This window comes from Dryobates pubescens, chromosome 18 (assembly GCF_014839835.1).
Source record: "Dryobates pubescens isolate bDryPub1 chromosome 18, bDryPub1.pri, whole genome shotgun sequence".
Classification (NCBI taxonomy): domain Eukaryota; kingdom Metazoa; phylum Chordata; class Aves; order Piciformes; family Picidae; genus Dryobates; species Dryobates pubescens.
This window is the reverse complement of record NC_071629.1, coordinates 23503439-23518567: the sequence shown is the minus strand read 5'-3', so window position 1 is coordinate 23518567 and position 15129 is coordinate 23503439. Positions and strand designations below refer to the sequence as shown.

The 15129-nt window shown below is 52.2% G+C and overlaps 1 protein-coding gene across 1 annotated transcript in view; it reads right to left on the bottom strand.

Annotated features, from left to right (window-relative positions):
• Positions 1-15129, bottom strand: part of DOCK11 (dedicator of cytokinesis 11) — a 119276-nt gene that overhangs the window by 77121 nt on the left and 27026 nt on the right. Inside the window, exons 5-9 of the mRNA XM_054169378.1 lie at positions 10788-10857; positions 7105-7200; positions 3843-3977; positions 1000-1177; positions 42-121 (exon numbers count right to left, since the gene is read on the bottom strand). Coding sequence (XP_054025353.1) covers positions 42-121; positions 1000-1177; positions 3843-3977; positions 7105-7200; positions 10788-10857 — 559 coding nt within the window. The remainder of the gene's footprint in view (positions 1-41; positions 122-999; positions 1178-3842; positions 3978-7104; positions 7201-10787; positions 10858-15129) is intronic.

Sequence of the window (15129 nt, the reverse complement as noted above, 5' to 3'; positions counted from 1 at the left end):
TTCCCCAGGTGCTGGGAGCAGGTTCTCTGCAAGCACAATACCTTCATCAGCTCTGGGTGCATGCTCCTCTCCAGGCTCTCCAGGATGTTCTCTGATTTTCCCTGCGTGCTTGATTCATCATCTGCAAGGACACAAAAACCAGATGTCCAGAGCAACTGCAGGAGCACCACTCTGCCAGGAAGCATCCTGCAGCATTTGCTTACAGTAGCACAGAAACAGCCTGGGGAGACTTTTCCATTCCAGAGGAAGCCTTTTTCCACTCACACCTGCTACCAGGGTGTATGATTACAGCCTGCCAGGTCTCCCCAAAGCACAACCCCAACAAGAAGCCAATTTGCCAGGAGTCTTGAAGCTTTGCCACAGATTTCCCACCCAGAGGAAGAGTCACATTTCCCTCCACTCTTATTCTTCAGACCATGTCTACAATCCCCTAGACTCTTTTGCACAAGATGGAGTGCTGGCCACCATTCTGGCCAGCAAGAGATGCCTGCACACTGCAGCTGGGGAAGGGGGAAGGAAGGTCTTGCTCTGCTGTGGTGGGTTGAAGTTTTCCCCCCAACATAAAATTGCCAGATCAGCTTGCAAGCAAATGAGGCTGTATTTACAAGCAAAACTACAATCTGAACTATGGAATGCAATGAATATGTACAAAATACACAACAGTTACAATTTATAGACAACACAAGAACCCCTCCTGGACAAACCCGGGGGCTACCAACAGCTTCCTCACCTCCTCCCCCTTCCCCCCGTACATGGGACTAAAGAAAGAAGAGCAGAGAGTTGCTAGTAGTACTTAACCACAACAAAGAACACAGCCAAGGTCAGCAAAGCCAGCAGAAAGCACCAGCCAGAGCAAATAAGCCAGAAAGAAAAGAGAACATTAGTTTCCAAACCCAAGCTTGTGTTGGTTTCCAGACCCCTGACCACTATTGCTCTGTTTGTACCCAGCGTGGAAAATTGTCTAGGCACAGCCTACAACTGCCCCAGCTGGGAGCTGACCTTGCACAGATTCCACAGCCTCCTTCTTCTCTTGTGCCAGAGTCTCAGCGTTGCTCTGGATGATCTTCCTGAGAGTCAGCAGCCACTCCTCCATCTCCTGCTCGGTCTCAGCAGCCAGGTAGTGACTGTACTTGTCGATGGTCTTCAGCTCGAAGGCGTAGCGGCGCATCTTGGGGCACTGCACAGAGCACAGCACAGAGAGCTGGGCACATTGCCCTCAGCAGCCCAGCACAGTGCCTGCAACAGGGCTCCTCTCTGGGAAAGCACAGAGTCATAGAATCATCACAGAACCACCCTTGCCCTTGTAGCAGCTGCTCCTTCGCTCAGAGCATGTAGCCTGCATCTACATCATCTGTCCTGAATCCACCTGAGATCATAGAATGGGCTGGGCAGGAAGGGACCTCCAAAGCTCATCCAGTCCAACTCAGCAGGGACATCCTCCTCTAGATGAGATTGCTCAGAGCATTGTCAAGCCTGACCTTGAATGTCTCCAGGGATGGAGCCTCAACCACCTCCTTGGGCAACCTGTTCTAGTGCTCAACCACCCTCTCCTTTGTAAAGAACTTGTTCCTCACATCCAATCTCAATCTGCTCTGCTCTCATTTCAAACCATTGCCCCTGGGGCTGTCCCTGCAGGCCTTTGGGAACAGTCCCTCTGCAGCCTTCTTGGAGCCCCTGCAGCTACTGGAAGGCTGCTCTGAGGTCTGCCTAGAGCCTTCTCTTCTCCAGGCTGAACAGCCCCAACTCCCACAGCCCCACAGCAGAGGCTCTCCAGCCCTTGCATCATCTTTGTGGCCTCCTCTGAACTCACTCCATAAGGTCCACATCCTTCACATTATCAAACACAGTGCAAGCATCCTCCCTGACACAGAGCCTGCATGGCTGCTCAGCCCCATGGGATAGCAATGTGTCCTTGTAGCTAAGAAGGCCAATGGGTTCCTGGGTTGCATTAAGAAGAGTGTGGCCAGCGGGTTGAAAGAAGTTCTCCTCCTCCTCTACTCTGCACTGCTGAGATCCCATGTGGAGTATTGCAGCAGCTCTGGGCTCTGCATTTCAAGAGGGACAGGAATACACTAGAGAGTGTCCAATGGAGGCTACAAGGAGCATGCTCCTTCTCATGTTGTCAAACTTTCAGTATTTACCCAGAAAAGCCAGGAACTGAATTTGTTGGTCACAGTAAGTGATGTTGTATTCCAGGACATTAGAAGCATCTATCTGAAATGGGCCTGAAATTGTGCCAGGGGAGGGTTAGGCTGGAGAGGAGGAAAAATGTCTTTGGTGCAAGAGTGGTCAGGGAGTGGCAGAGGCTGCCCAGGGAGGTGGTGGAGTCCCCATGCCTGGAGGTGTTCAAGAAACCCGTGGCCACGGCAGCTGGGGCTCAGTGGCCATGGTGGGGCTGGGCTGCTGCTTGGGCTGGGTGAGCTCAGAGGCCTTTTCCAACACAAATCATTCTATGATTTTCTGAACTTAAAAACAAATGGTTCAATGGACCTTTTCCTGACCTCAGCTGGCCTCAGAAGGCAAGGCAAATCTGATGCAGCTTGGGAAGCACATCCTGTGCCTGACTGAGGATGTGCCCTGCTTTCACTATGCTCAGAAAGAGAAATAGAAAGGCACAGCCCTGCCTCAGACATGAAGCAAACCACTGCAGGAATTTAAGCCACTCTCTACCAGCTCCACCACAACTGGTGCTTGCAGCTTCTCCAGACACAGCAACTGTAGAAGGCCCAGCAGCAATCCAGTGCTGCACCTCACTCTCAGCATAACAAAGCTCACCTAGGTTTAAGCCCTGTACAAATATCTGCTGCCAAAACCTCCCAAACCAGATCATAGGTCCCAAATGGCTGCACATCCACATGGACTTACTGGGGTGTAACTCAAGACACAAGAATTTGGTGCAAGCAGCACAGGAGGAAGGTAGCCAAGACTAAGTCACACCAATTACTATCTAGCTTCAACCCTCAGGGTATCTTGGAAGGCAACTGACCCATGACCAGGTAAAGGAGATTGACAGAGCAGGGAGACTGCAGATGAGGATTCAGATGGAAAAGACCTTTAAGATACATAGCTTTATGGATCACCCAGTTCCAGCCCCCTGCCATGGGCAGGACACCTCACACCAGCACAGGTTGCTCAAGGCCTCATCCAGCCTGGCCTTCAACACCTCCAGGCAGGAGGCAGCCACAGCCTCCCTGGGCAGCCTGTGCCAGAGTCTCCCCAGCCTCACTCTAAACAATTTCTCCCCAGTCTCCAGTCTAAATCTGCCCTCCTCAAGCTTCAATCCATTCCCCTTTGTCCTGTCACTCCCAGCTCTTTTTAAAAGTCCCTTCCCAGCACTCCTGTAGCCCCTTGAGGTACTGGAAGGCTGCTCTAAGATCTCCCTGGAGCCTTTTCTTCTCCAGAATGTCTCCACAGGGAAGGTTCTGCAGCCTCTGATCTGCTTTGTGGCCTCCTCTGGACCCTGTCCAGCAGCTCCAGGTCCTTCTTGTGCTGGGGACCCCAGAACTGAAGGCAGTGCTGCAGGTGGAGTCTCACCAGAGCAGAGCAGAGGGGGAGAACACCCTCCTGTCCTGCTGGTCACACTGCTTTCGATGCATGATGAATGAGCATTTAATACAATGCTTTTGGTTTACTCTTACAGCAGTTCCTCCATCGCTGTCTTTGTCTCCCTGGCCAAAACATGGCACTCTTGTAGAAACCCTTGCCTGCCCTGTGCTGACAGAGCAAAGCAGCTCAGGCTTGCTTTGTAAATCCACCCAAGGCACAGACCTGGAGGGAAGAGGTCTGCCTCAGAGCTGGCAGTGCACAAGGCCAGATGCAGCCCTACAGAAAGCACCACCTACCTGAACAACATCATTGCAAGCATCCAGGAAAATGCAGCCCTTGGATTCCTTTGAAATCTTCTCATCTTTGTAGGAATTCAGGATGTAGGAGCCATCTGTCAGCTGTGACAGGTAAAAATACCTCCTCTTGAACACCTGCAACAGTACAAAGCCTTGCTCAGCCATGTATCCACCCTGGTGTGCTTCAGAAACCACAGCCACACTTTCAGTACCTGCCCTGCTGCTAGGGAGAAAATCCTGACCCTAGACTCCAGAGCCTCACAGATTCACCCCTTTGAGGAAGACCCAGTTTTACAAAGAGACATTGCAGCATCCTCTTCCATGTTAAAGTCTAAGTTTGCCCTCCTGAAGGAAAGCCCCAGGGCTACCAACTGGCCTTTCAGCTGGCTCCAGCCTCATTTATCTTTACAGGGTAAAAGCTGCACAGTAAATTCAGATCAGCACATCAGCTGAAGATTCATCCCACCCTACAGCAGGGATTCCAGAGCCTTTTTGATGAAGACCTCAACTGGAATTACAAAGCAATTCTCCAGAAGGCTTTGGAACAGAGAGGTGGAAATTTCTAGCACCCAGATGCAAGCCAAAGGTCACTGCAACCCATCCAGCTGCTTGGGTTTTGTGAGTTTGGTGCTTGGGTATTTTCCCCATGAGTTGGCTTTGGCTTGGTGTTCAATGCTCACCTCAAGAAGCAGTAAGTCTGGGACAAGTGCTCCTATGTTTGAGCTACTGGTTTTGATGAATCAAGCTCTCCAGCAGCTCAGAACATCTTCCTTCACCTTTGTCAGACAGAAGGCCCTGGACCAGAACTCAAAAGCACATTTTTGGCAGCAGCTATGGCAGGCTGATAGGCTGCCAGGTCTGTAGGGAGCAGGGTGCATTTCACAGTTGCTAGGTGTGTGTCTCAGAGAAGAAAGCTGGGGCCAGTGGCACTGTGAGTATTTCCCCTGTACTGCATCAGCTGAGAGATCTATGAATTAAACAGAGCAGTTTTCATCCCAGATGGGAGACTACTGCCAGCAATTTCTGATGCTAGCACGAACCCACTCACTGGCAGCAGAAGGGAGCATCGTGCTCTGAATGGGTAACCTAAGCCCTCTGCAAGGCAACCTCTGGCATCATTTGGATGACTGTTAGCTGCAGAAATGCCTCAAGGCCTGTTGAGCTTCAGGATTTATAAGATTAACTAGACCTTTAATTCAGCAAAGCACAGAACTCCATGGCAAGCCAAGCATGCTAAGTATGAAGGCAGCTGAAACACCGATTGAGCACTTGACAGAACCCATCTCAGAAACTCTGGCAGTGGATGCTGCAGAACCCCATGATGGGATGGCTGACATCTCCCCTGGCTATGGGCTTTGAGGCTAAACCATTTGCAACTTCTCAATTCTGTTCCACAGGAAATGGAGAAGCAAGCAGCAAACACCAGGCTGTGACTTCCCCTGCAAACACTGCTGCCAGCAGGAACTGCTAGAAGACTGTGGCCCTTGGAAAGGAGTACCAGAAACCTGGCAGCAGAGGGAACAGCCTCTCTGAGCAGGCTGCAGATGCTGCTGGTGAGCACTGTAATTGCAGAAAGATGGCTACAGAACCAAGGAAGTTCAGCTGGGGAGAGATGAAAGAGAGAGAGAAAGGGGAAGAAAAAAGAGAGAAGGGGAGAAAGAGAGGGAGGGAGAGGGAGGGAGAGGGAGGGAGAGGGAGGGAGAGGGAGGGAGAGGGTTGAAGAAAAGAGTAAAAGTAAAAAGGAGAGAAGGGGAGAGGGGAAATGGGAGAGGGGAGAGAGGAAGGGAAATGATCCCAATGCCATGGTTGTGATGCACCACACTGACATGCTGCAAAACAGACAGCGATAGAGCTGGGCCACAGCAAGGAACATGTCTGCAAAAGCAGTGTTCCTGTGAAATGCAGGTTGGCAGCTGCAGCCTAACTGCAGTTTGCTGCTGCACTGCCTCTCCACAGCACACCCTCTGCACATGCCTAGCAACAGGCCCCAGCACAGCACCCCCAGCACCGACAGAACCAGCACTCAAAAGCTGGCTGAGCACAGCTATGTCTCCACATGGTGGTAGGACTGAAGATGTTCAAAGCCCTCTGATTTCTCCCACGTGCCTTAGGAGTGTTTTGCAAGACACAGAGGTGCCCAGGACCATCTCAGAAAATGGCCACAGCTTTTCAGTGCTTTGATATCTGAGTTTCACAGTAGGCTCTCTGTAACCAACTGACACCAGTGCAGTCCAGATTATGTCTGTGAAAGGGGAGTCTGAGGTGCTGGGCACTCAGGCCAACAAGAGGCTCAGGCTAAAGTGGACTCAGCTGACTGCTTTGAGCACATATGATACCTCCCTCAGAAGATACAGCAGCAGAAATGGCTTCAGCCTTGCTGCTCAGAAAAGCAGCAAATCCAGGTCCTTCTATTGCCTTCCAGCTCATCAGCAAGCATTGGAAACCTCAGGTTCAAATGAGCTCTGTGAAGGGTCCTGTCCTAAGTCAGTGCATTGAGCCTCGGCACAACTGAGCTTTCTGAGATTTCCTAACACCCTTACAACCAGCCTCACTGCAGCCAGCCTCTAGCTGCAGAGCTCAGCATAACTAATACTCTCCCCATGCTGGCCCGAGGCAGCTGCATGGTGGAACAAGAGACAGGCTCACTGCCACAGCAAAAACCTGCCATGGAACTCAACCTCCTCTGCAAAGCCTGAGCAACAGCTAAACCAGGCTATGGGCAGCAGAGAGCTGGAGACAATGCAGCTGCTGCTCCCAGCTCAGTGCAGCTCCTTTGCCTCAGTGACAGCAGCCCTGCTTTTGGTGTTTCAGTTCTAAGTATTTCCTACCAGCAAGGAAACTCTCAGTGCAGAGAGTCCTTGCAGGACAGCTGTCTCAGTTAAACTGGCTTCCCCTTCTGGGCCTCAGAAAACAGTCTGGGTTAACAAGAACCTGCTTTGTCCTGTTGTTCAGCTTGCCTGTCAGCATTTGAAGTACACTGCTCTTGTATTCTGAGAAGGGAAGGGTTAAAAGCTGTTACCAGACTGGGCTTTTTAGTCCAACTTGGGATACTGTCCTGGGTTCAGCCTGTTGAATCAGCTGGTGAGAAATCAACTGCTTCTTAGAGCAGACTGCCTTAAACCAGGACAGATACTCTATAAGTTCTGCACCTACAAGGTGCCCATCCAGAGCCACCTGCTGCACTCCTGCTGCTTTAGAGCTGTGCTCTGAGCCTCCCCAGGTGTCTTGCTCACAACTGACGTCAGGGCTGCCTCAGACTCACCTTCATGGTCACAGTGATTGTGCTGTTGACATTGGCTTTGTGCAGCCAGCCTTGCTTTATCACACCACCCTTCTGGGAGCACAGGGAGGAGGAATCCTGAAAGAGAGCAAAGCAACAGAGAAAGAGGAGGTCAGGTTGAGCTGCCATCCATGGAAAATTCCCCTAGGCCAGACAGACATGGCCCCCTGGAAAGCAGGAGAGTTACACTGCAGCAACACAGCAACATGGAGAATGCAGCAGAATCACACAGAATGGCTCAGGTTGGAAGGCACAGCAGAGACCATCTCTTCCAACCCCCTGCCATGGGCAGGGACACCTCTCAACTAGCCCAGGCTGCCCAAGGCCTCATCCAACCTGGCCTTCAACACCTCCAGGCAGGAGGCAGCCACAGCCTCCCTGGGCAGCCTGTGCCAGAGTCTCCCCAGCCTCCTACTGAAGAACTTCTTCCTCAGCTCCACTCTAACCCTGCTCTGCCTGAGCTTCAAACATTCCCCCTTGTCCTGTCTCCAAACACCCTCAGGAAAAGTCTCTCTGCAGCCTTCCTGCAGGATCCCTTCAGGTAATCATCATCATCATCATCAAGCTCTCATTAAGAGATGAGCTATTACTGTGCCATTTCTCCCTCTATTTCCCCTTGTCCTATCACTGTGAGCATGGAACAGGCCCAGCTACATGTATGGTGCTAGCACAAAACATTTCAAGGCAAGAGGCAAACCAGGCTACTTTGGGTCACCTTTTGAAACAAGCAAGATTCCACCTATGCTGCCAGAGCTGCCTGGCAGCTCTGCAAGGAGGAAATGCATGGTGGATTTCAGTCCAGCATTTCAAAAACCTGGGGAAGAAGGACATTTTCTAACTGCTCTGGTTAGGAAGTTGCACAATACACAGCTCCAGCCTCTGTTTGTCATTTCCTGTCATACAAACCCACTCTCTGCTTTAAATTTAGGCAAAAGCCACCAAACCTCAAGAGCTGGAATGGAACTGATTGGTGTCACTGTTAGCAAAACACAAAGTTTCAAGTGACCCAATCAGGCTGTTCCTGCCCTAGGAGCTAGGATGTCCATCTCTGCTCTTGTCCCATGGTCCCACAAAGGGAGAACTGCCCTCCATTCATTCATAACTGTGACCTCCACTGGGGAAACCACCCCACTCCACCTTCAGTTTGCAGATGAAACTAAATAGGGTGGGAGTGGTGAACTGCTGGAGGGTAGGAAAGATCTTGCAGAGGGAGCTGGTCGGGCTGGACCCATGGGTCAAAGCCAATGGGATGAAATTCACCAAGGCCAAGTGCTGGGTCCTGCACTTGGGTCACAACAACCACAGGAACCCTCCGGGCTTGGGACAGAGTGGCTGGAGAGGTGCCCAGCAGAGAAAGCCCTGGGGGTGCTGGGTGACAGCAGCTGAACATGAGCCAGGGAGTGCCCAGGTGGGCAAGAAGGCCACCAGCAGCCTGGCCTGGATCAACAGTGGTGTGGCAGCAGGAGCAGGGCAGGGATTGCCCTCCTGTACTGAGCACTGGTGAGGCCACACCTTGAGTCCTGAGTTCAGTTTAGGGCCCCTCACTGCAGGAAGGACACTGAGACCCTTATTTCATCAAGAGATTTCTTTGCCATGAATGACCATGACAGAAGTCTGATGTAAATACTCCATCAGGAATCTGCAACAGCTATGGCCACGCCAAAACATCTGCCAAAGCACCAGAAATACTCTGCCACAATCAACATCAGTAGCTTCACTTGTTTTGAGTATTTGGGACACTAACCAGAAGGGAAAAATGTCTCCTTCAAATATTGATAGTGCATTTTTGTCCTTCTGCTGCTAACAGCCTCCAGCCAAGGCAGATATTGTTGAGGTTGCTCAGGAACAATGGCATAATGCACAGCAGATAACAAAATAAAGGCCAAACTCCCAAAACACATTTCCAGTTAGGAAAAAGCCATCCCTGCTGAGACCCAAGGTGTTGTGGCACACACAGAATCACACAACAGAGCTGGTTAGAAAAACTCATCCAGTCCAACCCTTGATCCAGCACTGCAAGGTCAGCACTAAACCATCAGCTGCTGGAACACCCCCAGGGATGGTGACTCCAGCACTGCCCTGGATAGCCTCTTCCAACATTTGAGAACCCTCTCAGTGAATAAATATTTCCTGCTATCTATCCTGAGACTCCCCTGGTGCAACTTGAAACCATTTCCTCTGCTCCTGTCACTTGCCACCAAGGAGTGGCTGCCCCCTCCTTGCCCCAACCCCCCTGCAGGGAGTTGTAGAGAGCAGCTGTAGTAAGGTGTATGAAACAGCGGCATCAGATCTTCACTTTTGTAAGCAAGAGACTTCCTTTTTCCTCTGTAAGTCCCTCAGCAGCAGCATCTTGGTGTCATTCAGATTTCAAACAGTTGGAGGCAACTCTTCCCACAATAAAATAACCTTTCCTAATGTCATGTGTGTGAATTAAGCTTCACATGGAACTTGAGACAGACAAATGCTCTCCCTCCCTTTGGTAGCAAATGTGACAAGCACAGGGAAATGTGGCAGCTGGACTGGCTAGCAGATTGTCCAGCTGCACAGCCAGCAGATCCAGAGAGGTGATTCTGCCAATTTACTGTGCTCTGCTGAGACCTCACCTGAGTGCTGTGTCCATCTCTGAAGCCCTCAACACAGCAAGGACATGGAGAGGGTCCAGAGGAGGCCACAAAGATGATCAGAGGGCTGGAACACATCTCCTATGAGGACAGGCTGAGGGAGCTGGGGGTGTTCAGCCTGGAGAAGAGAAGGCTCCAGGCAGACCTCAGAGCAGCCTGCCAGCACCTGAAGGGGCTTCAAGAAGGCTGCAGAGGGACTGTTCCCAAAGGCCTGCAGGGACAGCCCCAGGGGCAATGGTTTGAAATGAGAGCAGAGCAGATTGAGATTGGATGTGAGGAACAAGTTCTGCCCCAGGAGGCTGCTGGAACACTGCAACAGGCTGCCCAGGGAGGTGGTTGAGGCTCTATCCCTGGAAACATTCAAGGTCAGGCTTGACAATGCTCTGAGCAATCTCATCTAGAGGAGGATGTCCCTGCTGACTGCAGGGGGGTTGGACTGGACTGACCTTTAGAGGTCCCTTCCAACCCAAACCATTCTGTGATTCTATGGTTTGAGATGCCCCAGTGACAGAGCCACCAGCTCACCCCCATGGGATGCAACCAGGTGAACACAAACACATCAAGGTCCAGAGGAAGCAAACCACTTTTGAGCAGTACCTACAGAGTGGGATTACCACACTGTGTGGGTAGCAATGATTGATTAAGAGGTGCAGGCTACATGGCAGAGCACAACTCCTTTGAAGAGGAGGAGCCACTACCAGAGCACAGATAAACACCAGACATCATTCTGGATGTGAAGAATTTTACTCAGGAGTTGTTTGGCTTCCTTGTTTTTCTTTTATGCTGTTGCAGTTTGAAGTGAAAAAGCCATGAGAAAAGATTACTGCTAATTTTCCAGATAATTAGGGGATCCTTGGCTCCAAAGGAACATCTTGTCATGCTTTGAAAGGAATCACATTCTCAGTTTTGGTCCTGTCCTCACAGCAATGAAGCATCTCACCAGAAAGCCATTGCTGGGAGCTGAATTCTCACCTTGCCTCATGAACACTGCTTTTTAACAGGTCTTAGAGCAGAATACATGGGGGAAAAAATAAATGTCCTTACCTCATCCTTTTCAAAGTCTTCATCAATTTCAAACACATGGCTTGGAATCTTATCTGGCCTAAAGGATTTGCTGAAATCAAAACACATTTGCAATTTTAATGACTGAGACCTAATGAGGGTTTCCATGCCAGCAAGTGGGTGCTGGATGCAAAACCAAGAGTGAAACTGCAGACCAGAGAGCACAGCACAACTGCCCTCCTGCAGAAGACAGATCTCAAGAGGCCTCCAGTCACCTACAGCTAGAGAAAGCTAACCTCTGAGTGTGTTTCATGGAAATTAAGCATGAACAGTAGGTAATTTGCTTTCTCCCTGTTAGCTGTCTGCTTCTGCAGAGCTTCTAAAGGCAGCTAAAGGCTGTCTCTAGATTGCCTGACCTTGCTCTCATGGGCAACTTCAACCTGCCTTATATCTACTGGGATCTCAACACAGCAGAGAGGAGGCAGTCTAGGAGGTTCTTAGAGTGCATGGAGGACAGCTTCTTATCCCAGGTGCTGGGTGAGCCTGCCAGGGGCAAAGCTATGCTTGACCTCCTCTTCACCACCAGGGCAGGGCTGGAGGGGATGTGGTGGTTGGAGGCTGTTCAGGGGCCAGTGACCAGCAGAGAATTGAATTGTCAGTACTCAGCCAAGCTCAGAGGGGCAGCAAGAAGACCTCCACTCTGGACTGCCAGAGGGCAGACTTCAGGTCACTCAAGGAACTCACTCAGAAGGTTCCTTGGGAAACAGCCCTTAGAAACAAAGGGGTCCAGGAGAGCTGGGCCTGCTTCAAGGAGGAACTCTTGAAGGCTCAGAACAGGCTGTGCCAATGTGCCGGAGATGAGCCCCGGGGCAGACAGCCTGGATGGGTGATGAGCTTCTGAAGGGACTAAGGGAAAGGAGAGGGTGTGTCATCTTTGGAAGGAAGGGGAGGCAACCCATGGAATGGCTGAGGATGTTGCTAGGTCTTGTAGGAAGAAAATGAGGGAGGCAAAAGCACATTTGGAGCTTAGCCTGGCCTCTGCTGTGAAGGACAACAAAAAGTCCTTCTCTAAATACATCAATGGCAAGAGGAGGGCAGGGACAACCTCCACTCCTTGGTGGACATGGAGGGGAACGCTGCACCAAGGGATGAGGAAAAGGCAGAGGTACTGAACACCTTCTTTGCCTCAATTTTTGCTAGCAGGACAGAATGTCTTCCAGACAGCTGGCCTGCAGAGCTGGCAGATGGAGCCAGGGAGCAGCATAGTTCCCCTCTGTTCCAGGGGGAGGTAATTAGAGATCTCCTCAGCCACTTGGATCCCCACGAGTCCATGGGAGCGGATGGGATCCATCCCAGGGTGCTGAGAGAGCTGGCAGATGAGCTGACCAGGCTGCTCTCCATCATTTTCCACCAGTCCTGGCTCACTGGAGAGGTCCCAGAGGACTGGAAGCTGCCAACGTGGTGCCCAGCCACAAGGGCTGGGAGGAGGAGCCAGGTAACTCCAGGCCTGTTCAGCCTGACCTCAGTGCCAGGCAGGGTTATGGAACAGATCATCCTGAGTGCAATCACACAGCACTTACAGGATGGCCAAGGGCTCAGGCCCAGCCAGCATGGGTTTAGGAAGGGCAGGTCCTACCTGACCAACCTGATCTCCTTCTATGCCCAGGTGACTGCCTGGGGGCTGTGGGGCAGGCTGTGGATGTGGTCTGCCTGGACCTCAGCAAGGCCTTTGACACCATCCCCCACAGCAAGCTCCTGGGCAAGCTGTCAGCCCCTGGCTTGGACAGCAGCTCTCTGAGCTGGGTTAGGAACTGGCTGGAGGCTGAGCCCAGAGAGTGGTGGTGAATGGTGCCACAGCCAGCTGGCAGCCAGGCACCAGTGGTGTGCCCCAGGGATCAGTGCTGGGCCCTGTGCTCTTTAACATCTTCATTGATGATCTGGATGAGGGCATTGAGTCCATCAGCAGTAAACTTGCAGACAACACCAAGCTGGGGGCAGGAGTTGATCTGCTGGAGGGGAGAGAGGCTCTGCAGAGGGACCTGGACAGGCTGGGGAGATGGGCAGAGGCCAAGGGCAGGAGATTGAACACATCCAAGTGCCGGGTGCTGCACATTGGCTACAGGAATCCCAGGCAGTGCTACAGGCTGGGGTCTGAGTGGCTGAGAGCAGCCAGGCAGAAAGGGACCTGGGGGTAGGCTGAACATGAGCCAGCAGTGTGCCCAGGGGGCCAAGGTGGCCAATGGCATCCTGGCCTGCATCAGGAACAGTGTGGCCAGCAGAAGCAGGGAGGTCATTGTGCCCCTCTACACTGCACTGGTTAGGCCACACCTTGAGTCCTGTGTCCAGTTCTGGGCTCCTCAGTTTAGGAAGAAGGTTGAGATGCTGGAAGGTGTCCAGAGAAGGGCAATGAAGTTGGTGAGGGGTTTGGAGCACAGCCCTGTGAGGAGAGGCTGAGGGAGCTGGGGTTGCTTAGCCTGGAGAAGAGGAGACTCAGGGGTGACCTTCTTGCTCTCTCCAACTACGTGAAGGGAGGTTGTAGACAGGCAGAGGTTGGTCTCTTCTCCCAGGCAGGCAGCACCAGAACAAGAGGACACAGTCTCAGGCTATGCCAGGGGAGGTTTAGGCTGGAGGTTAGGAAGAGGTTGTACACAGAGAGAGTGATTGCCCATTGGGATGTGCTGCCTGGGGAGGTGGTGGAGTCACCATCATTGGAGGTGTTCAGGAGGAGACTTGATAGGGTGCTTGGTGCCATGGGTTAGTTGTTTGGGTGGTGTTGGGTGATAAGTTGGATGCAATGATCTCGAAGGCCTCTTCCAACCTGGTTTATTCTGTTCTATTCTATTCTGCTACTTGCATGCATGCAGCACAGAGATGCAACCTTGCTGAATGAGAAGCAAGATCAGACTGTATTATTCACAAACTCTAATACGATTTCACAGGACCAATCCACCTGCTAAAGCAGGGTCACCAACAGCAGGTTGTACAGAAACATATCCAGAGAAGGATATGGGCAGCCTGCTCCAGGGCTTCAGCACCCTCACAGTGAGGAAGTCTTTCCTCATGCTCAAATGAAACCTCTTGTCTTTGAGTTTGTTCCCACTTCCCCTTGTCATATCACTGGGCACCCCTGAAAAGAGCCCAGCCCCATCCTCTCGACCTCCACCCTTTAGCTATTGATCAGCATTGATCAGATCCCCTGTCAGGCTGATTTTCCCCAGGTTTCCTCCTCCTCACAGGCCTCTCAGCACCTTTCTGGCCTCTGTTGGACTCTCTGGTCAGCAGTGTTGCCCCAGTGCTGTGTGCCTAACCAATGCAGAGTACAGGGCACAATGACCTCCCTGCTCCTGCTGGCCACACTATTCCTAATGCAGGCCAGGATGCCATTGGCCCTCTTGGCCACCTGGGCACACTGCTGGCTCATGTTTAGGCAGCTGTCAATCAGCACCCCCAGGTCCCTCTCTGTTTGGCAGCTCTCAGCCACTCTGACCCCAGCCTGTAGCTCTGCCTGGGGTTGTTGTGGCCAAAGTGCAGCCCCTGGCACTTGGCCTTGTTGAATGCCATCCTGTTGGCCTCTGCCCATCTGTCCAGTCGGTCGAGGTCCCTCTGCAGAGCCCTTCTGCCCTCTAACTGACCAGCCTCTGCTCCCAGCTTGGTGTCATCTGCAAACTTGCTGATGACTGACTCAACCCCCTCATCCAGATCATCAATGAAGATGTTAAAGAGGATGGGGCCCAGCACTGATCCCTGGGGCACACCACTGGTGCCTGGCTGCCAGCTGGCTGTGGCACCATTCACCACCACTCTCTGGGCTCAGCCTCCAGCCAGTTCCTAACCCAGCTCAGAGCTGCTGTCCCAGCCAGGGGCTGACAGCTTGGCCAGCAGTTTGCTGTGGGGGATGGTGTCAAAGGCCTTGCTGAAGTCCAGGCAGACCACATCCACAGCCTGCCCCACATCCACCAGACGGGTTACCTGATCATAGAAGGAGATCAGGCTGGAGAGGCAGGACCTGCCCTTCCTAAATCCATGTTGGCTGGACCTGAGCCCTTGGCCATCCTTCAGGTGTGCAGTTATTGCCCCCAGGATAATCTGCTCCATCACTTTCCCTGGCACTGAGGTCAGGCTGCCAGGCCTGGAGTTTCCAGGTTCCTCCATCCGACCCTTCTTGTGGATGGGGACCACCTTGGCCAGTTGAGGTGGAACCTCCTGTGCTGGAGTTTATATCCACTGCTCCTTGTCCTATCCCAGGGTGCAAGTGGGCAGAGCCTGCCCCTGTCCCCTCCCTCCTGACACAAACCTCTAGCTCTCTAACTGTCAGAGTGGCTGCTTGTAGGACAAGCCTCAGGAGCAAGGGCAGACTGTTTCTCCTGAGCAAGCCCCAGAGCTG